At 40.0% G+C, this 23,568-nt stretch overlaps 2 protein-coding genes across 2 annotated transcripts in view; one reads left to right on the top strand and one right to left on the bottom strand.

Annotated features, from left to right (window-relative positions):
• Positions 1-16,550, bottom strand: part of tax1bp1b (Tax1 (human T-cell leukemia virus type I) binding protein 1b) — a 43,944-nt gene extending 27,394 nt beyond the window's left edge. The window contains exons 1-2 of the mRNA XM_060053576.1: positions 16,409-16,550; positions 11,868-12,060 (exon numbers count right to left, since the gene is read on the bottom strand). Coding sequence (XP_059909559.1) covers positions 11,868-12,005 — 138 coding nt within the window. The 5' untranslated portion in view covers positions 12,006-12,060; positions 16,409-16,550. The remainder of the gene's footprint in view (positions 1-11,867; positions 12,061-16,408) is intronic.
• A 325-nt stretch (positions 16,551-16,875) lies between these two features.
• Positions 16,876-21,910, top strand: hibadhb (3-hydroxyisobutyrate dehydrogenase b). Its single transcript, XM_060053562.1, has 8 exons — positions 16,876-17,015; positions 17,739-17,899; positions 17,984-18,093; positions 18,192-18,313; positions 20,409-20,542; positions 20,630-20,706; positions 20,816-20,972; positions 21,306-21,910. Exons 1-8 carry the CDS (start codon positions 16,904-16,906, stop codon positions 21,462-21,464), a joined length of 1,032 nt encoding a protein of 343 aa, XP_059909545.1. The 5' UTR covers positions 16,876-16,903; the 3' UTR covers positions 21,465-21,910.
• Positions 21,911-23,568: the final 1,658 nt, after the last annotated feature.

Genomic DNA, 23,568 nt, shown 5'->3' with positions numbered 1-23,568 from the left:
CATTTTCGTTGCTTCAAGGAGGTCTGGTGTTCTCCGATCATAGCCTAATGCCGCGTTTCCACTGCAGGGTGCGGAACGGATCGGATCGCAAAGGTGCGGTAGGGAGGGGGCGGTATAGCCCAGCTCAGTTCCGAGGTCGCGTTTCCACTGCCGACAGTACCCTTTGTGGTAGGCCGGATGTCGATCGCCGCGGCAGCTACGTAAACATCGTAAAAAACGTCTTCCTCCCCAAGAATGCAGACGAACGTCTCCACCTCCTTGTTCGCCCAAGCAAGCGTTTTACGCTTAATTAATTGTAATTAATTGTAAAGAATAATACCTCGAGGCTACTGTTCGTTTGTTTTTATCCCTGCGTCACCCGGAAGTGACGATTCTGTCGACCAATCAATGGAGGGGGGGTGAAGCTAGAATTTCACGGGACCCTTTCAGGCGTCTCGTCTCGTTTGCGGTACCCCAACGGAGGAGTCCTGAGAACGGGGCCGGAACGGGTACGGCAAAGTCCGGGTCACGCCCACTTTTGGCGGTGGAAACGCGACCCGACCCGCACCTTTGCGATCCGATCCGTTCCGCACCCTGCAGTGGAAACGCGCCATTATACATGAATAAATAAATGCAGATATACATATTTATTTATTATATACGGAGACCACAAGACCTATATATAAATATCATCTGCTGGAGTATCCATAAAAATTGGAGTATCCATAATACAAAGCATTGACCCCTTGTTGCCCCCCTCTCTCTCTCTCTCTCTCTCTCTCTCTCTCTCTCTCTCTCTCTCTCTCTCTCTCTCTCTCTCTCTCTCTCTCTCTCTCTCTCTCTCTCTCTCTCTCTCTCTCTCTCTCTCTCTCTCTCTCTCTCTCTCTCTCTCTCTCTCTCTCTCTCCCTCTCCCTCTCTCTCTCTCCCTCTCTCCCTCTCTCTCCCTCCCTCGAAAAAGCCGGAGAAATGCTTCCATTCAAAATGCAATGGTTTACATTTTGTTCTGTGGAAGACGAAAAAGTCTGAGGAACGCTCCCATTCCCATATTGTGTGTGTGTGTATATACAGTATATATATATATATATATATATATATATATATATATATATATATATATATATATATATATTAGGGATGTGCATGAGGAATCGATTACTCGAGTACTCCTCGTTACAAATGAACTCGGCTGGTGGACAGGCAAACTCGAAATTGCATATACACACACAAACAAAGTTTTCTGAAGCAAATGCATCAATTTTCTGTGCGGCGCCACTAATACATGCCGTGGGCACAAAGCAAATTAAATGTATCAAATTTCTGTGTGGCGCGTGCCGTGCTGTGTGCAGGCACGCCAGAATTCAAAAAGTTAAGAGATGGCGGTTAAAGCAAAGCGCAGCGAAGAATTGAAATACTAATAAGGTGAAATGCAAAATATGCCAAGCGAAATCGAGCTACCAAAGTACTACAAGTACTATGCGGCAACATATGCTCCTGAAACACAACGGTGAGTTCGGGAAAGCAGACCCGCAGCAACCAAGTGTGTCGGCTATTTTCACCGCCGCAAGACGCAGCTGTAATCCCGGACGTGTAGAGAAGATCACGCTTCTCTGCACGAGAAAACGCTGAGTATTTCCATAGTCCATTTGCTGCCGTTTTATTTGCAGTTTTAAATTATTTGCAGTGGTTAGGCTACTTGTTTCGTTTTTTTTTTTTTTTTAAAACAGTTCGATGTGATTTAAATTGTGAGACGCATATTTATTTTTGTAAGGAAAATGTGTTTTGAATGTTAGCAAAAATAAATAATGAATACTCTGATAACTCTGACTGTTTTGATGGAGAATAAGCATTACATGTTTGGTTGGTAATATTGCCGTTCATCATTAGGCCTATTCCTGCTGCAGATGCGTTGCATTCTAAAAATAGATTTGATTAAACGAGTACTCGATTGATCCTCGAGGAATTCCTTCGATCACTCGAGTTTGGAATTTACTACTCATGCCCATCCCTAATATATATGTATGTATATATATACATATTTATATATATATATATATATACATACATACATACATATATACACTAGGGCTGGCCCGAATTATTCGAATACTCGTTCGGAAAATTAGTATTCAAAGCTTAAATCAGTATTCGGAGCTTCGTTGTTTTTTTTCACGTGCATGACGTTACCAGAGCGAGGGAGGCAAACTATAAGCGACACCAAGCAGAGAAGCGAGAGAGGTGGAGGAAGAATAGATATGTTCCCCTTTACTTTACAACACAGCATTAGCGGGATCTTGGGAGGAAAAGTAATGCTTAGCGAAATGCTAACCTTAGCTTAGTTGTTTGTTTACGTTCGCTTTACAGCGCTGCGCCAATCAACTGTGACTGGCTTGCTGCAGAGCGTGAGCGTCTTGGGAATACCCGGTCAATATAATGGATATAATATGGACACATAAGACAATCAATATTCGGTATTTGTCATGGATTTATTGTACAAATTCCCTGAAAAGATGCACGTTCCAGGATGCATTGAAAAGATCCCCTAACGGCTGAGATGGCAGAGGACAGCTGATTTGGAACGGAACGACAGTTGTTCGCTTCAACGGGGAAAAACGAAGGAACTACAACTTACTTGGGCCTACTAATTAACGTTCAAAAGCTATTAAATCTTCAACAAAATATGCAGATACTGTCAAAATCCGTTCCAGTGAGTATATAGGGATTATTAATGTTGTTTTTGATGGTGTGTTTTTCTGGAACGAGTATTCGAATATTCGCTCGGAAAAACCAACGAGTATTCGAAGCCTGAAAAATGGTATTCGGGCCAGCCCTAATATACACATATATATATATATATATATTAGAGCTGGGACGATTAGTCGACTTAGTCGACGTAATCGACTTCAAAAATTCGTCGACATGAATAATTTGCGTCGACGTGTCGCCTCCCCCCCGCCCCCCCCACTCTCACTCCAGTCGTGGCGGTAAATATGCACCAGAACGCTAGTCGCCAATCGTTTAAATTCATAACAATAGCGGCGGCAAGCAGTAGCGGGAGCACAGAGGCTGGTGGTATAAAACTTGGCCAAAAGACGAGCTCCGAGGGTTTGTTTACCAGCATTGCTATGGTGACCGGTCTTGCGTGTTCCAACGGTTTATTAGGTATCTAATAAGCCGTCTAATCACTTCATTCACTGCCTCTTCCGTGGTCATTACAATATTATGAATAGACTTTGTCGGGTTCGGATTTTATACTCTGGTGAAAAGAGAACTTTTGTCATGTTATGTAGTTCTAGTCTAGCTGTTGACTGTCGGAATTCCACGATCTAGCAACCAGTTCTAAGTAGTAAGAGAACTTTTGTCATGTTATGTAGTTCTAGTCTAGCTGTTGACTGTCAAAATTCCACGATCTATCAACAAGTTCTAAGTAGTAAACACACACTACAAGTTGACAATTTAAATTACATAAATCCTTTTCGAAGTTGGGTCTCTGAGGTGGCAGTGCATTATTTTTCAGTTTGCACAATGAGAGAGGGAGAAAGGAGTAGAACAGTATTATTATATTTGGTATATTCCTCCTGATTGACTTATTTTGTTCATTTGTTAGATACTACATATGGCATCAAAATGCACTATTTTGCAGTTTGCACAATTTAAGTGCCGTGTTTGCACAATGTTATTGCACTAAAAAGTGGCATGTTAAAGAAATGTTGATATTTTAACAACAAATGTTTTGATATCCATATTGTGTGAAAAGTTACATTGATGAAGTAATGTGAAATAATCGGTAACTGAAAAATTAATAAACTGAAAAAATAATTAGAGCTGTCCCAAATAATCGTTTGGGACAGCTCTAATATATATACATATACACATCATATACATATACATATATATTAGGGCTGTAAGATACGCGTATCAAACCGAAAATCGCGATACTCGAAGCCACGAACCTGTCTCGCGGTGTGAGAAGGCAGAAGCGCGATATGCCCTTTCTAACTCTTCGGTCAAATTGTCCGATTGAAATTTGCTAATAATTTGTCTAAATAATAGTCTGCTGACAGCGCCCCCTCCTATCGATGCCGTAAATATGTGACGAGATGCCCTCTCTGTGATCACAGCTCTCCGTGGCTACGGAGGATTGCATTTCTCCACAGCCGTCGAAGTCCTCATATGCGATATGAACGACATTTATCCAGAGTGGGCCAAGCGCGAAAAAAATTGCCTGTGTGATCCTGTCTCTATTGTTTTGTGTGATTTGACTGGCAGTTTGTCTGCTTATAGGTCGGAATGAAGCGGCCACGGGCCACCGATTATTGACAGGATGGGTACTTTATTCTACCGGACTCGTTCGCTTCTTCACTAGACACACGCGCTACCGCTCGCTCTCCTCGCTCGTCCACTCACTCGCTGACGTCACTCACACACGCTTACGCACACTGCCATTCTCCCGCACACACATTGCTACTCGTAACACTATGCCTCGTTATTGCGACGTTCATGTTTTTCCTCATCTATTGAAAGTTAGGCTATTAAACATGTTGCATTCTATACGGCCTGATTATGTCATTATTTAAGCTACATAGCCTAATAAGAAGCGCTAATAAGGATATTTGAATAAACCAACCAAACAGTTAAAGGGGCCCTATTATGCCTACCAGCAAAAAGCATCCTCCAACTGCAATCTTTGGTTATTTCTTTATTAATTTAGCTATACTTTAATAGTATTCTTTCGGTTCAAATCTGTTCAGTGTTCCAAATTATTTGTTATTAAATGTTACATTAAGATAATTGGTATTTAAGGGTTAGGGTACATACACGCACGCACACGCACACACACACACACACACACACACACACACACACACACACACACACACACACACACACACACACACTAGTGGTGGGCATAGATTAAATTTTTTAATCTAGATTAAAATGGCGAACAGCAAAAAATCCTTTTGTTTACCTTGACAACTGTCAATTATACTTGGCAACGGTGAATTATCAAATATAATTCACCGCCGGAACTTGTGAAGTGCCCATGCAAGTGAACGGAGCATAAACAAAAATAATTGACAGCTGAACGTTGGGAAGGCCCATGCAAGTGAATGGAGCAGTCTACAGCATTGAGAAGAGCCGTGTAATAATCCATAATAATGTAAGGTTTAGTAATTAAATATTTGAAAGTTGTAGAATAAAGTTAATTTATTAGAAATGTACTTACAATTTTTAGTCAGTTAATCCTTTACATATTTATGTTACACAATTATTACATATTTACATGTTTATATATTTAACACAGTCAGGATATTCTGTTGAATCTGCCTCTCTGATTCCCGTTTACCTCAGTCTAAATTCTAGCTTCTGATTGGTTAGTTCAGTCACGTGATGGGTCCGAACAAGGAAGTGTTCGGACCCATCAAGGAATATTTTTTTTTAATCGCACGATAAAAGTTTTGCGTTAACGCAGCCGTTAATATATATATATATATATATATATATATATATATATATATATATATATATATATATATACTTATATTATATATCGAGTACTCGTTTAATCGAATCTATTTTTAGAATGCAACGCATCTGCAGCAGGAATAGGCCTAATGATGAACGGCAATATTAACAACCAAACATGTAATGCTTATTCTCCATCAAAACAGTCAGAGTTATCAGAGTATTCATTATTTATTTTTGCAAACGTTCAAAACACATTTTCCTTACAAAAATAAATATGCGTCTCACAATTTAAATCACGTCGAACCAAGGCCTGTAACGGTTTAAAAAAAAAAAAAAAAAAACAAGTAGCCTAACCATTGCAAATAATTTAAAGCTGCAAATAAAACGGCAGCAAATGGACTATGGAAATACTCAGCGTTGTGATATTCTCTACACGGCCGGGATTACGGCTGCGTCTTGCGGCGGTGAAAATAGCCGACACACTTGGTTCCTGCGGGTCTGCTTTCCCGAACTCACCGTTGTGTTTCAGGAGCATATGTTGCCGCATAGTAGCCTACTTGTAGTACTCTGGTAGCTCGATTTCGCTTGGCATATTTTACATTTCACCTTATGATCGCCTATTTCTTTAAAGTATTTAAATTCTTCGCTGCGCTTTGCTTTAACCGCCATCTCTTAACTTTTTGAATTCTGGCGTGCCTGCACACAGAAATTTGATACATTTCATTTGCTTTGTGCCCACGGCATGCGTTTGTGGCGCCGCACAGAAAATTTATACATTTGCTTCAGAAAACTTTGTTTGAGTGTGAATATGCAAACTCGAGTTTGCCTGTCCACCAACCGAGTTCATTTGTAACGAGGAGTACTTGAGTAAACGATTCCTCATGCCCATCCCTAATATATATATGTATACATATACACACACACACACACACACACACACACACACGCACACACTTATATATATATATATTAGGGCTGTCAAGCGATTAAAATATTTAATCACGATTAATCTCATTAATGCCATAGTTAACTCATGATTCATCGCGATTAATCTTATTTTTTTTTTCTATGCTAAATATCCCTTGAATTCTTTGTCCCATTCATTTTTCTCATTTTAATGCTCTTATCAACATGGAGAAGTGCATCGGCTTGCCTTGTGCAAATGTTTTTTTATTGATAACAACATTGGCATATACTGATCAAAACAGGACGGTACAAAAAAAAAAGCCTATAATGCAATTTAACGATGAATATACAAAGATATGCCTTGAACATAGCAGTCAGGCTACTGCTTCTTTGTTTTGAGCCCAAAAAAAAAAATATATATATAAATTGCGTTAACGTCGTTAATAAAGCGTTTAACTGACAGCTCTAATAATAATATATAATATAATTGTTTATATAATATCACGGCCAAAAGCTCTCTGCGCCTCCGGATGGCCGTAGCGTGGGGAGCTCATAGGGATTGGGCTTCTCGGGGTTTGAACGCACAGCGTTCCCTTCTCTCGCTCTTTCCTGTGGCTCTCTAAACACACTCACTCCCCCCGCCCATTGCGAGTCCACGAGATTCTCATGGACACGCGTGTGTGACGTAGTCTGGAAGGCGCGCTGCTGTAGGTGTGTGTGTACCTCCGACCGGTGAGTGAGAACAGCCAGAGAGAGAAAAAAGGATGGAAACTGAGGATTTGGTTTCGAAAAAGAATAGCACTGGATCCTTCGTCTGGCAGTGTATATATAATAATTATTATTCAAACTGTTAATAAATAATTAAGGGTTTGAATAAATGCTTTGTTGGTAAATCTAACTTGCTGTGATTTTCCTTTTCTTATGTGCAAGTTCTAAATTGTTCCAATAGAAAGCACTAATGAGTTTAAACAATATGTTGTTTCATGTAATCTACATGCAGACTTATGTTTCAGTAATACTAGAATTATTACTGACGTAACATTATGCCAGACATGGTTGAATCGAGCATTTATGATGTGCTCTAGAGGAGATTCAAAATATATCGAGATATATATCGTGTATCGAGATATAGTAAAAAAATATCGACATATTCATTTTGGCCCATATCGCCCAGCCCTAGTTTGGATGTTTTGTCATAAGGCACTGATGCCGAGTACCTCTCCATGGTGGTCTGCTGCTGCTTTTGCAGCGTTGCATTTGCAGATGTTGTTGGCCGTTTTTTTGATACGGCTGTGCTCCAAAGGGTGAGAGCGGCTACGGTGGTAAAATACGTTTGTTGTACTCCCAGTCTTGCCGGGGACTATGGTCTTGCATAATTTACAGACAACATTAGTCTGACTACGGTCTGACTTGTAAAATCCAAAAGAACTGCCATACTGGCGAGCTGACATTTCCATTTTTATCGACTATTTCCTCGCTCGTTGCGGTACTCATCTTTCACATCCCACAGCACGCTGTTTCTGTGAACACGAGACAATGAGATGGCGCAACCAAACTTGATACTGTTACACGATTGGCTATTAGCATGTCAGGCCATAGGCAGAGATACGGACGCAGTAAGGTATTGCAGTAATACGAGTGATTGAAATGGCCATTTAAACCACCAAAGCGGTCCAAGCACTATGAAAACAGTTCATGCTTCAAGTCACACTGGGCGCAGCCATCTTCAATAGTTCAACCAACGTTGCTTCGCAACCTCTGGTTCAAAGCGGAGCTAGAAGTAGACTTTTTGCTCCGGTTTCTTACAACGAGGAATAAAAATAATATCGAAAAGTTCTATCGAACGCATTATCTATTGATATAGATTACGTATCTATCGTGATACATATCGTCATCGTTTTATCGCCCAGCCCTAGTTAACGCAAACCAATTTTAACGGCGTTGAATGATATTCTTTTCTTTGGCTCAAAACAAAGAAGCAGTAGCCTGACTGCTATATTCAAGGCAGTATGTTTGTATGTTCATCGTTTAATTGCACAATAGGCTTTTTTTTGTATCGTATGCTTTGTGTAATAAAAAATTAACAATGTCCTCTGTTTCCAATGTTTCCATTGTACACTTTATTCGCAAACGTTAGAATCTCCCTATCGTCAGATGATTTCACTCGCTTTGCGTATCTTAGACTGAGTGGCAATGCAGAGCGGGTTTGTTATCGACAGCGGTGGCAGATTAGGCAGATTTCCCGCCCAATGATAATTTCTCCAGCCTAACATGGTTAAAAGTAGCCCAATTGGGTAGGAAATCTGCCCAATCTGGCAACACTGCTCAACAGCCAGGAATCCTGGTTATTGGTTCATAGCGCAGCACAAATAGATTTTTGCGCGAATCAGACCCCTTAAGGTCACACCCAATCAGAGGAGGACTTTCCTCCTCTCTCCCATTGAAAGGGTGGGCGTGTGTATGTGTATTGCACGTCATGACCGACTTGTCGATCTGATTCCCAGCAATGTTAAAGAAGTATTTCTAGAAAATGTGACCATGTACAAACATTCATGTATCATGCCGGAATGGTTTAACAGCTCTATTGATGTGTTTTGTAACATCACAAATACCCCTGATGTTTTGTCAGAGACAGAAGGGAAGTGCTCCTACTTGAAATAGCCTGTGTGTTTGATCTGTACATGGAAATTGCTTTCAATGATAAAATCGTACCAGCCCATTCTGGAAATAATAAGGGACCTAGGCTACCAATGCAAGCTAATAGTGAATATTTTTGGCAGCTTGGGCATGTCCACAACCGTGTTTTCAGTGGGTTAAGGCTGGCAGGGCTCTCCAGCAGAAAATCTAAACATTTAGCAAAGTTCTGCTCCATATCAGCAGTGATAGGCAGTCTGGCCGTGTGGCGCAGGAGATGTTTTTTGTACCCTTGAACAAAGACCCATCTCATCTCTGAAATATTTGAATCCTGTCTCTTGTAATGTGATTGGTGGATTCAAATAAAGAATTAAGATGTGTGTGTGTCCAGTCCTCCCATATTAATGTGTATACCACATAACAAGTAATCAACAGAAGACAATGTTTTAATCCCACTGTATATCTCCTTGTTACTTTTAGATGAGAACCCATTACCAGCCTTTCGGACTGAGTGTCAGGCTAGGGAATTTAAAAACAGGCATCCTTGTTTAGAGTGGAGGGAAAGAAAGTTAGGTAAATGTCAGCCAACATGCAGTTGGTAATATACACAATTGAAATTCATAAAGGTAATTACTATGCAAATGAGAGTAAAGCTAATTCCTGGTGCAGTAATTTCAGACTTTTACAAAATTATATTACTGTATGGTATGTTAGATAACAACAGTTAAAGCTATAATTAGAGCAATTGAAAGAGTGGAACATTAATCTCCTTTCATCTCCTTCTCATGCATTGGTTAGCCATGGTTGTAAACAGTTCATCAAATTATTTTGACCTTGTTTAGCAGGTGCTATTGCTACTATAGATACACTAAGGACAGCTTGTCATTTTTGTGTTCTATTTGTTCATACTGTTATTAAAACTGATAAGCCTATTCAGCTTTCCATGATTGTTGATAATCGTTGCACTCTTAAATCCATGCAGCGGGTTGTAGACCCCTGCGTTATTGAGTGTGGTGCGACACCCAATAAGCGCCACACACATACACGTACCAGCGGGACGGGTGTGTACGAGGCTGGGAGGGAATCATCACAGTATACCCACTACAATAAAATAGACTAAACCACTGGATCTGTGTGTGTGCCACGGAATATGAGTTTCATTAACTTGCATTGGAGCAAAATCAGTGGCCATATCACAGACAATGTAAGTGATTCCGCGAGGCCACCATGGATTTTGAGTTAAGCGTCCGGGGTCGACTAGGTCGTTGAAACGGGGATCTGTGTGTGTGCCATGGAATATGAGTGTCATTAACTTGCATTAGAGCAAAATCAGTGGCCATATCACAGACAATTTAAGGGATTCCGCGAGGCCACCATGGATTTTGAGTTAAGCGCCCGGGGTCGACTCGGTCGTTGAAACGGGGATCTGTGTGTGTGCCACGGAATATGAGTGTCATTAACTTGCATTGGAGCAAAATCCTCGGCCGCATCATGGAAATTGCAGTGATTCCGTGAGGCCACCACGGATTTTGAGCAAAGCGCCCATGGTAATTTCTAGGGATGCACCGAATATTCGGCCGCCGAACATGTTCGGCCGAAAATGGCCCAAAACATAATGTTCGGTTTCGGCCGAAGGAGTAAAAAGGCCGAACATAATACGCTGAACATTTTTTATTTCTTTATTTTTTTACGTTTTTTAAAAATATATATTTCTTAAAGGTACATTGTTCTTAAATTCTTGCTATAAGGTCTGCTCAAATGTTAGAAAACGTTCAGTATTATATAAATATTTTGTATCAAATTTGTAATTTTTTTTTTTATTGAAAAGCAAGACAAAAAAGTTTATAAAGGACTGATTGTTTAATTGTTTGATTTATGCAATGGTGAAAAATAAAAGCAAAATGAATGAAAAACTGTAAAAGCCGTATTCGGTATTCGGTTTCAGTATATTCGGTTTTGGTTTCGGCCAAGAATTTTCATTTCGGTGCATCCCAAGTAATTTCACAGATTTCTGTGAAACCAGGTTGAATGGATTAGAGCAAAAAACATGAATTAACCTCCTTAGTGCTGAAACAGTTCCTCTCATGTGGTCATTGTTAGAATGATAGTAATGAGGGGGATTTATATTCATAACTCCCTACTTCTATAACTTAATGTCGTCAAACAAAACATTGCCCATCTGATCAAATGTGAATAATGCTTTAGAAACTGTACCCTCTGTGGGCCACAATTTCAAGCAGAGCAACTAGGCCTACCAGTTTACAACTGTTTAAATTTAGTCCCAGAAAAACATTATCTACAGATCCCTGGTGAAGAAGCAGGCTTCAGCAGGAGTCAAGCCCTGTGCTGCCCTCATCCCTTCTCACTACAGAGGAGGTGAAAATTAATGACATCCTCCTCCACGTTGGATTCAACATGGTCCCTTTAAGTGGATCCATCTGGGACTTTCAAGTGTGCAGAAAACCTGGCTCCCCTTTCCCAGCTTTTGAATTCCGCTTCACTCAAAATCCTCACACATGGAATTCACTTTTATCTTATCAATGCAAATCAATTCTTTCTCACTCTCTCTTTAAAGTGCAAGTGTAAGGGCTTTCCATTTATTTGCACCAAAAACTTCATGCAAACATGTCAAGTGGTTTCTAAAAGTAACAAGCCGAGATTTAGAAGGTAGGTCAATTACTCTTCATAGCTCTGATAATCTCCTTGATACATCGACCATTTAGTGAAGTCTGGGAGGTACAGTAAGAGGTTTGCTCTAAAAGGATATTCCCCTTAATAAAGTCTATCGGAGGATATAGGCTGTCAATACATTCTAATAAATATAAACTGACACAAGTAAATCCAAAAATTCCATTAAAAAATACTAAGAAATTGTGCTTACCTTAAAGATGCCAACCCAGTCTTTCTGATGCGGTTTGATGAACTGTGTTAGGGTGTAGTGACACTCCAGAGCAGCATGTGGCAGGTAGCTCTTACCCACATTTTGAAAAATGACATGGGCAAAGTTTGACATGTCCATGTTGTATTCTGTTGATGCTCTCTCTTGAAGAGGGTTGTGAAACACTCAGCAGTGGCTACAGAGAAACATAACATGACAGAGCAAAAGCAGATAACATTATCATTATTGTGCAATAATAAACAACCCGTATCTGAGAAACTAGTTGGGTAAAACCAATTAACAGGTGTCAATGAAGGGTCTGGCCTCGGACATAATGCTTCAGCTGAGGAAAATAAAATGTTACCATGAAAACAACAATCTAAACCTATAAACATATTTAGCCTATCCTCGCAAACCAAGGTCAACAATTGATCACATCATTCTCTTAATATTGCAATAAAAATGACAGCTAGGCCACAAATGCTATTGCAAACCATTTTTTCATAAGATGTTGTTAGTTTTTTTCATAGTTAGGTTCAGGCCTTCATTCTTCAATAATGCTTAAAACAGGAATAAATAACAAATACAGAAAAGCGAATAGATTTACATTCAATATTGTTATCTTACATCATGTGGATAACTTCCACATCGACATGATGTAATAACAAATTAAATCGACACAACAATCCGGATTGTATGAAGTTTATTGTGCTGGTTTAATTCAGTAGTTGTTTGATAAATCTTAACTTGTTTTACAAAGAACATAGCGTATCATTTAGGCAAGTCCTTTCGTATCAAAAAACGTTGAATCAATGAGAACAAACACAGGGGTTTAACAAACAATATGACACTAGTATTAAGTTAATTCCCATAACGTTACTAAATTGGTGTTAGGCCCCCAGGGCTTTAAGCTTTAAAGGCCCACTATGCAACTTTTCTAGCCAAAATTACATTAATTATGCAGGTTGAGAGTTATTCTGATGGTTCTGCAACCATTTCTGGGTCGTTTGGTGGGTGTGTCATTGCCCCATGTCGCCTCTCCAAGGAAAAAGCGCATATGCAACTTGCTCTGTTCGGACCGACACAATCCGGATGTGACGCAGCGGAAGTATCCAATCGCGCCTCGAAAATGTAGTCAGATTGTAGTTTCGAAAATGCTTTACGGCACAGACACACCCCCAAACATGGCACCGGCTAGATATAAACAGCCAGTTGCGAGGCAATTGTTGCATTCATCATGGATCAATCGACTGATAAGGGACCCAAGAGGCGACTGTCGGTGGAACAAAAGCAGAATAAAAAGAAGTTGGACCAGAAAAGAGACCAGACACGAGTGAAAGGGGAACTATGCAACTTTTTTGGCTTGATTTACCTTAATATAACAGGCTAAGAGTCATTGCGATGGTTCTATTATACATTTTTGTTCGATTGTTCGTTGTTTCGACTCCCCCTTGCGCATCTTGGCGGAGAAAGTGAATAGGTTTCTGCCGGCGACCCACCGCCCACTCTCGCGGGAGTCTCGGGTCTCGCAAAGTAACAAATTGCTTTACGGCACAGACCCCCAAACACGGAACCGGCTCGATATAAATACAAGTAACTAAGGGATTGTTACATTCATCATAGATCAGCCGACTAAAAAGAGACAGAGAAACCCAATGTCGGAGGAACAGAATAAGAGAAAAGGGAGACTGACCGACAGAGATGCCAGACACGAGTAAACGTTGGGCAAGCTTTTCAGGAATAGCGTGAACTGAAAGGAAAAGAAGACTGCAAATCAGACGCCGACTTGGCCGTGTTCCTTTTGAAATTGAAAGTACCTTTTGGTGAACTTTGTCTTCGTGGTATTCTTGATGTTGATAGTCTCTGTACAAATGTGTTTGCTCAACCATTTTGTTGTGAGCCCTGTAAAAATGTGTTTTCTTGACCGTTTTGTTGTGAGCCCTGTGTGTTTCCTTTCCTTTGATTCCATGGGTGTTGGAAACAAAGTTCGTCTGTCTCGTCCCCCAGATACAGGCTGAATCCCCGAATCCAGGTTCTTGTTTATTTAGATTATTATGTTAGCCAACACTCTTACACTGATTGTTCTGTTCAACCTAAAATAAAACAATTATAATCTAGGATATAAATTCTCCCCGTCAACTATAAAAAAGGATGGATTTAGGTGCATTGCAATACAAATACACAGTTTTAAAAATGTATAACCTTGTCCGCACTTCATGTACTTCGGACATGGCTCCACACATTCGCCGGCTTCTTTGAAAACAAATGCACATGGCTAGCGTAGAAGTGCATGGGGAAGGGTCGTCAACGAGTTGTTACGACAGTGTTGTAAAATATCTACTACGAAGCTGTAGGGGGCGCTGTGTAGAGAAAAGTGCGTGCCAAACCAAGAAAACAGCGAAGAAATGCCCGATCTTGCATAGTGGGCCTTTAAACGCACTCGGCCCTGAATGCCCATCACCTCTTATAGGGCATATATGAACGCATATCTTCCGTCTTCTTATTGTTCGTTTTTCATTTAAATCCTCGGGTTGTAATGTTAATAGTAAATTTGTTTATTTTGTAACTATTACTGTAGCTGCATTAAGGGTTATGGTTAGGTAAGCACTAGCCTGTTAGTTAAAGGCCCACCATGCAACTTTGGGCATTTCTTCGCTGTTTTCTTGGTTTTGGCACGCACATTTCTCTACACAGTGCCCCCTACAGCTCCGTAGTAGATATTGTACAACACTGGTGTAACAACTCGTTGACGACCCTTCCCCATGCACTTCTACGCGAGCCATGTGCATTTGTTTTCAAAGAAGCCGGCGAATGCGCGGAGCCATGTCCGAAGTAGATGTTCATAAAGTGTAGGCAAGGTTATACATTTTTAAAATGGTGTATTTGTATTGCAATAAACATAAATCCATCATTTTTTATAGTTGACGGGGAGAATTTATACCCTAGATTATAATTGTTTTATCTTAGGTTGAACAGAACAATCTGTGTAAGAGTGTTGGCCAACATAATAATCAAAATAAACAAGAACCTGGATTCGGGGGTTCAGTCTGTATCTGGGGGACGAGACAGACGAACAGCAAAACACCCATGGAAACAAAGATGTTTAGATGGTTGCAACCAAGCAAGCTAGAAACATACAGGGCTCACAACAAAACGGTCGAGAAAACAATTTTTACAGGGCTCACAACAAAATGGTTGAGCAAACACATTTGTACAGAGACTATCAACATCAAGAATACCACGAAGACAAAGTTCACCCGAGGATACTTTCAATTTCAAAAGCAACACGGCCAAGTCGGCGTCTGATTTCCAGTCTTCTTTTTCTTTCAGTTCACGCTATTCCTGAAAAGCTTGCCCAACGTTTACTAGTGTCTGGTCTCTCTGTCGGTCAGTCTCCCTTTTCTCTTCTTCTGTTCCTCCGACATTGGGTTTCTCTGTCTCTTTGTAGTTGGCTGATCTATGATGAATGTAACAATCCCTTAGTTACTTGTGTTTATATCGAGCCGGTTCCGTGTTTGGGGGTCTGTGCCGTAAAGCAATTCGTTACTTCGCGAGACCTGAGACTCCCGCGAGAGTGGCCGGCGGGTCGCCGGCAGAAACATATTCCTTTTCTCCGCCAAGATGCGCAAGGGGGAGTCGAAACAACAAACAATCGAACATAAATGTATAATAGAACCATCGCAATGACTCTTAGCCTGTTATATTAAGGTAAATCAAGCCAAAAAAGTTGCATAGTTCCCCTTTAACTCGTGTCTGATCTCTTTTCTGGTCCATTCTTCTTTTGTTCCACCGGCAGTCGCCTCTTGGGTCCCTTATCAGTCGATTGATCCATGATGATTGCAACAATTGCCTCGCAACTGGCTGTTTATATCTAGCCGGTGCCATGTTTGGGTGTGTGTCTGTGCCGTAAAGCATTTTCGAAACTACAATCTGACTAGTTTTTCGAGGCGCGATTGGATACTTCCGCTGCGTCACATCCAGATTGTGTCGGTCCGAACAGAGCAAGTTGCATATGCGCTTTTTCCTTGGAGAGGTGAAGTGGGGCAATGACACACCCACCAAACAACCCAGAAATGGTTGCAGAACCATCAGAATAACTCTCAACCAGCATAATTGATGTAATTTTGGCTAAAAAAGCATAGTGGGCCTTTAAGAGAGAGCATCATTTATCTTAACACCCTGCCATCGTTGATGACAACTACGATGAACAAATATGAATGCGTTGTCTTAATCCTCAACCATCAGTGTTTCCTGAGAACAACGGTTCCCCCTTGTAATGGGCTGGCACTGTGTCTCTATGTACTCTGTGTTACTCTGTCTCAATGTACTCTGTGTAACTGTGTCTCTATGTACTCTTTGTTACTCTGTCTCTGTGTTACTCTGTCTCTGAGTACTCTGTCCTCCAGAAAGATATGACCAGCTGCTCGGGCAGATTAGCCATCTAGCTAACAACCTATTTACATTAAATAACCGTCACATCTGATAGGAAATAAGCCTTTAGAAAAAAACACTTTACATTAATATTGGGCAAAATATGAACTCACCACGTTGTCATGTCTAAATGTAGAGGAACAATCGAACAAATCTGCCAGAATAATTGTCTACGCAGTTCTGTACTTTCCAGTCCTCTTCCTGGAATAACAAAACATTACGTCACTTCCGGTTAAAACTGGACTCCCAAAGGTTAATCTTTATTTAATTTATATTTACATTCTTCGGTCAAAAACGTTATTTATGTTGTTGGTATACATTTATAAACCGTTTGAATTGAAATTAAAATGGTAATAACTTTACTGTTACGGGTGTATTGGCAGGGGACACCGTACGCAATTTAATAATTGGTGTACAGAATATAAAGCAGCTTTAAATGAACACGCTTATAAAATGAGTCGGTATACTGTAATACAATATCATATTTTAGTATGTAGACAGCAATGTGTCGTAATGTACGGGCCATCGGGCCAACCCAGACACGCCCTCTTACCTCATTGGCTCTCGCTGTGGAGGCTGCCGTGCTGTGATTGGTTGGGGTCAGATATATGACTGCCTCTGACGTCATGCAGAGGTCAAGAGGAAGAAGCATGGCGGCCGCTCTGAGAGGGTCGCGGTACCTGGGGGGAAGGTTTATCAAACATGTTGGATTTACGTTTGGTAAGGGGTGTCAAACAAAGTGTTTCTACAAGTTGCAATGCTATGCACCTATTGAAAATTATAACATCGTCTTTAAACCTGTTTTTACGAGTATGCTTTTGTACGTAACGTACGTTAAGTAACGTTAAAACGTGGTATATCCTTAACTTCGATAAAGTGCTCTTTATGGTGATATGAAAATGCCAGAATTAATGTTTGACTCTGTCAAGTCTAAACCAAAGTTAACCTATGTTGACTGCATGACGCGGTGGAGTCATTCCATTCCGTCTCCTGTTGTGGGGGTCTCTAACGCTTGGTAGTGGAGGGAATAGGATTCTTCATAGTAGGCTTAAACCAATATTACCAGTGTTATAGACATGAAACCAGTTGGTAAGGCAAATGGATCGAGCATTGTAGACTACATTGTATCCCTCGAAAATCTGAATGCTGCGAAAAATCTAATGAAATGCCAAAACTCGTTATACAATGTCATTTTATCAGACTTATTTACTGCAAGTAAATTAAGTGAAGGTGCATGATTAGCGTTTAGATTACATTGATCTTGAAGGGCAGGCATCAAGCGTTCAGTAATACGTCAGAAACATGGAAAGACCTTGTACAAAATTGCTATTAATGGTTATAAACGGCTGGCAATCTACTGTCAAGGTGGAGAAATTGTATTAAAATTCGACGATATTATCAATATGATGCTGACTACTGCAAACTTTTTGTTTGCATGTTAAGTGTCAACAAGATCCATGGCTTCGAAGACACAAGTGGGATTCATTGGACTGGGCAATATGGGAAACCCAATGGCAAAGAACCTGCTGAAACATGGATACCCAGTCATTGCTACAGATGTGTTCCCAGAGTCTTGCAAAGAGTTGCAAGAGCTAGGGGCTCAGGTGACAGCTTTTTAAATGGCTCAAACACTTCTAAAGCATGTAATGTGTGATCTGTCCTCATGATGTGCTCTTGTTGGTTCTTAGATTCTGGATAATCCAGCGGAAGTGGCAGACAAAGCAGACCGCATCATCACCATGCTTCCCTCCAGTCCTAATGTCATTGATGTGTACACAGGGCCCAATGGCATTCTCAAGTACCTCCTTTTTTTTACCTTAATTTAGTTATGTTTACGTCCAAATTTCACCATTTCACCATCAGCTGTATGAAGTTGATGGGCGTTTGGCTCAACAGGAAGGTGAAGAAGGGCTCCCTGCTCATAGACTCCAGCACCATCGACCCAGCGGTGTCTAAGGAGATGGCCTCCGCAGCTGAGAAGATGGGGGCTGTTTTTATGGATGCACCAGTTTCAGGAGGTCAATCTTTTTTATTTATTATAAATATTTTTTTGCACACTAAAGGATGGCTTAAATATGAATTGAAGTATGCGTTGGTCTGGTTCAAGAGATTATTTGAAGATTGCAGAATGGCTCACTAGAGTTCAAGGTAAATATCTATTCAGCATATTCATTGTTTTCCATTTAATATTGTAACATGTTTTAATAATCCTTTAATATTCCTATTCTGAACAAAATAGTTGAACCCTAGAGATTTGTCTCTTAATTATTAAACAAAATTAGACGCCTATTAGAATCGATAATTATGTATCTCTGCATACATAGCATCAAGCTCTTAAGGAATAATGCACCCTAGCATAATATTATAAAAATATTTTATATTTTTGAGTAGTTCGTGAAGATTCTGTAACATTTAATAAATAATTGTTAAGCTTTTGAACAAAATGTATAGGTCGTCATTCTAAGGCTTCTAGATATGATTTATATTGAACTCTATTCCCAAATCCCTGATTGAGGGAACATGGATCGATGACCTTTTTATTAAAATATTATTTAATGAAAAAACCGGCATCATGATGAACCATATCTCCAACCTCTGAACTATATTGCTGTGAAGCAACAGTGCTGCGTTGTTTTGCAAAGGGCGGAGTGCTCCGCACAACCCACTAAGAACAGTGTTTCTGACACATGCAGGCCATGTTTTAACTCGCAATTAATTCCTTTTCAGCTGTAAAAAAATAAATAAAAACGGTTTCAGCTTTGGCTACCAGCTCTGAAATGAGGAAGGACAAGTTGGTTATGCCAACTTCGTTCAGTAAAGAGTTAGCTAATAGCAATTTTGTAGAAGGAAATTCGCCACACATGGTGGCATTGTACTATGTATGAGAAGCTTAGCCCTTAAGAACGCTCCCAGACAGACGGTCCACACACCATGGCAATAGCATACCTTCTTGGCATCTGGCCACTTCATCCTTGCACTTATGTTACAAAGAAAATGGGATCTGAGTTAGGAGCGGAGTAGAACTTTCATAATCTTGTTTGCATAGACTTGCAAAATAGTAATTTATACCAGTTCTTTCAGAACTTTGCGATTTTTTTAAGGAATTGTGACAAAAGGGCCTTCAATTAAATGAATTAATGGCCACTGGCAATGCGTTACCCATTTCTGAAGTGTTCAAAATCCAGTTATCCACGACTCACGTTTTAAGCAAACACTCGTAAATCAATAGGCATTAGCTAATTAAGGTTGGAGTGGAATATGAGGAAGTGTGAACCCTGACATCTGAAACCTTCCCTTGCTGTTTCATTGCACCTTTTCAGACCTGGGATTCTCAGAACTTTGCTGCACTGACCTTTGAATGGATCTATTTTAGGGTGTTTAATAATTGCTCCAAGGACCATTTGGTATTATGAATGTCATGCAATACCAAATTTCCATTTCTATCCAGTCGGACAAGCTATGTGGGGCTGCATGTGTCTCAATTAGTATAAATTGGAGCAAGGCTTGGATTAAATATCCCTGACAGTGAAATGTGTTCACTTTGGGAAAAGAAGAGGAAAGGTTAACATGGTCTGCATTAAATTGAGATGTTTTTGTTGCAGGGAAGGACCACACACATTGAAGTGTCGGACATTAGAAAACAAATCCACAACTCTTGGCCTTCAGAGTTGCTCACTAACTTCATATGCTGCAAGTAACACCACAATGCATTGCATTTCTTAAAAAAAAATGGCTCAACTTAAAATAAAAATGGATGAGAACCATCTGAATTTGTGCTTGAAGCAAGAAAACTAACATTGGTCCTATCATTGATATTCTTAAAGCAGGTTGTATATGTTAATTTGTCAAGAATTTGTTTGTGGAACTGGATTTGTTTGTAAAACAGGCAACATCTTCATAGGAATACTTCGAAAACATAGGAAAACCCGTGTCCAAAATAGATAGCAAGTGTAAAAATACAGCCCTTCTAGCTCAATTAAACCGATACAATTTTGTTTGTATTATGGAGCTACACATATTAACTGAAATCTGTGCTGTGTGATTTTATTTTTTTGGAAAAAAACAATGTTTGGTGTGATTTGCTCAAAACAAATAGTTTTTCCCTTTCCTTAGGTGTGGGAGCTGCCAGTTCAGGGAAACTGACTTTTATGGTGGGAGGAGCTGAGGCAGAGTTCACTGCGGCCCAAGAGCTTCTGAACTGCATGGGAGCCAACGTGGTGTACTGCGGTCAGGTCGGGACCGGACAGGTACGAGTCAGCATGATAGAGAGGATCTGACTATTTTATGGGATGTACGCACCTATAGATTCACTAACTATTTTTTTATTGTTGTAGGCTGCTAAGATTTGCAACAACATGCTGTTGGCTATTGGAATGATTGGTACTTCAGAGACGATGAACCTGGGAATCAGGTGGGCTTTACTTCAGTATTATTTCCTGATCTACATGGTCCATTTAACCACATATACCCCTGGTGACATGACCATTTCTCCAAACCCCTCCAAAATAATGTGAGAACAGACTAGGCCTTGATCCAAAACTACTTGCCAAGATCCTCAACATGAGTTCTGGTCGCTGCTGGTCCAGCGACACCTACAACCCTGTCCCTGGGGTCATGGAGGGGGTTCCGTCGGGAAACCACTACCAGGGGGGCTTCGGCACCCAGCTGATGGCCAAGGTCCGTTCATTCAATTTCATGAAAGGAACAGGATTTCTGTCCACTTGAATTATCTGGAATTGTATGTTACTTTTATATATTTTCTGTTGTGAGCTCTAGTCCAACTTCTTGTCAAAACTTTGCAGAGATATCTAGCGTAGTAAAACGGATCATAGTATAAATATTTTTATGATGTCTTCATATATTTCATGTTTTATTATGATGCCAATTATGAACTGTTACCCTACATCATATGTTTTCAATAGTTGAATTGAAAGGTTGTTTATTTGTTTTTTCTAAATTCAGTTTGCCTTGAAATGTCCATCTTTTTCCACACTCCCTCTCTCCCTCCAGGACCTGGGTCTGGCCCAGAACACGGCCACCAACACAAAGACACCGGTGCCCCTGGGGTCCTTAGCCCACCAGATCTACCGCATGATGTGCGCACGGGGCTACGCCAGCAAAGATTTCTCCTCGGTCTTCCAGTTCCTTCGCGAAGAGGAGGGCCAGTAGAGAAAGCGAGACTCCAGCCAAGGCCACTGCCTTAAGAGGCCTAGCCCTTTTCTGGGGGATGGGACTGTTTTTACCCAAAATACTGTTTCTTCATGTCAAGATGTAAATTGAGAAAGAGGAGATCTCAAACACAACCATGTGAGCCTTCTTCCACAAAAAACACTCCTTTCTTATTTTAAACAGTGATTTCAGAGGCGTAAGGAGGATGTCCCAAGCTTCTGACAGCAAAGCTAATGTGACAGCATTTCTGTGTCCCCAAAATGGAGGAAATTTTGGTGTTAAAAATAAACTGACAATATGTCATTGTAGGTTAGATGTTTTGTTTATGACTTTGCTCTTTTTCCTATTGTTAATGGATTCATTTTCTGTTGACATTGGAATGGTTACTTTGAGATTGATTACGTCATATCAGTGTTCATAATAAAGTTAAATAGCATAAACTTAAACTGGGTCTTGTTCTAAACAAAGGTAACTTGAATTGGTTTGCTAGAACCATCCAAATATTATCTTTCCAATCTGCGCATGGGTTGTATTGTAGTTAAAATAATTGAATAGTCATTACAATTAGAGCAATTGCTTCACGTAGAAGTAATTTGTTCAAACAATTACACAATTGTGTCTAAATTGTAAACACAATTTACTATTTAAATCTCATGAGCCGGATTCTTGTGTGAGACGGAGAGCCTAACTAGTCTGGGATTAATAAAGTAGGTCTAAATCTTAAAGCGAGACACGGCAGGTGAATAGGATTTTTTTTTTAACTTACAGATATCTTTATGAAACTTTACCGGTTGATTAGCTACATGATTAGAAGAAGAAAATGCATTGGAAGTTTTCTGTAATTTTATGTAAAGATATGCTAATTAGGCTATATCTAATAAAATATGCACAAATGTGCATATATTTTGAAACGAAGAATCGGACCATTGGAAAAAGCCAGCCTCAAAATTCTTTTTTTTTATGTTACTATACAAAATAGAAAAATATTTACAAAGGGGATTATGGATATCTCCTTTCGTTATCCAGTTAATCAGAAAATACTGCCAATGCCTTAAAAAATGTATCGCCGCCCTATTTTTATGTAGCCTATAAAATTTCATGTAAATCAGGCCAAGAATGTTGAATCAACAAATCCCCATGTAAAAAATCTTCATATAGTAGCTGAGAATAAGATTCTAAAGTTTGGTGTATGTAGGTGCTACAGAAGTGGAGATTCCTTGCTTGGCGTGTGAGGAAAAACTCATTTTGAAAAAACGGCCTTTAAAGGCACCCAGTGCAACTTTATGTAAACATTCAATGAAAAATAAACATTCAATTTCTAGTCTTTTTTACACGTAGTAAGTTTCAATAACTCCATACCATTACATATCGACATTCAAGGAGCAAAGATGAGACGTCGTTGTGTGGTGAGAACTGATAGAAAATCGTAAACAACAACAATCGCCGGTGGGGAGAAGCCATTTTTCCATTGACTGGAAGCCTGCTTTATTTATTGTAGGTTACAAAAAATAAAGAAAATGGCGGCATTGTTGTTGTTATCGATTTTGTATCAGTTCTCACCACACAACGACGTCTCATCTTTGCTGCTTAAATGTCGTTATGTAATGGTATGGAGTTATTGAAACTTACTACGTGTAAAAAAGACTAGAAATTGAATGTTTATTTTTAAGCCTCGAAAGTTGCACTGGGTGCCTTTAAAGATTTTTATGGCAAAAGCTAACCAGGAAGCTTGAGAGCATACCACGTGATACACTCGAACCAATCGTCTTGTCGGAAATCGAGTCCAGCCATGCCAATCAGATATCAGTTTTACGTTGTGCAGCAGATCGAGTGCTTTCCAACGATACCACGGAACACATATGACAGAGACCGGCTGTAATTTGAAACGGTGCGTAATAAAGCAAACTTTTGGTGAACACCTAAATGTTTTGTTTTGACTTTTTTTTTTCTTTTGTGTGAAACATTACATGTTAATGGTGCATAATAGCCCAAAATATCAAAATTGACCAGTGACTGAAGAATCGATGACTTTGCCTGCCGTGTCTCGCCTTAAATTAAACTAGGCAAGGTTCCACCAGAGAATGTCTAATATGAGGAGAACTGG

The sequence above is a fragment of the Gadus macrocephalus genome, chromosome 6, assembly GCF_031168955.1.
Source record: "Gadus macrocephalus chromosome 6, ASM3116895v1".
Taxonomy (NCBI): Eukaryota; Metazoa; Chordata; class Actinopteri; order Gadiformes; family Gadidae; genus Gadus; species Gadus macrocephalus.
This window is presented reverse-complemented; position numbering and strand designations above follow the sequence as displayed.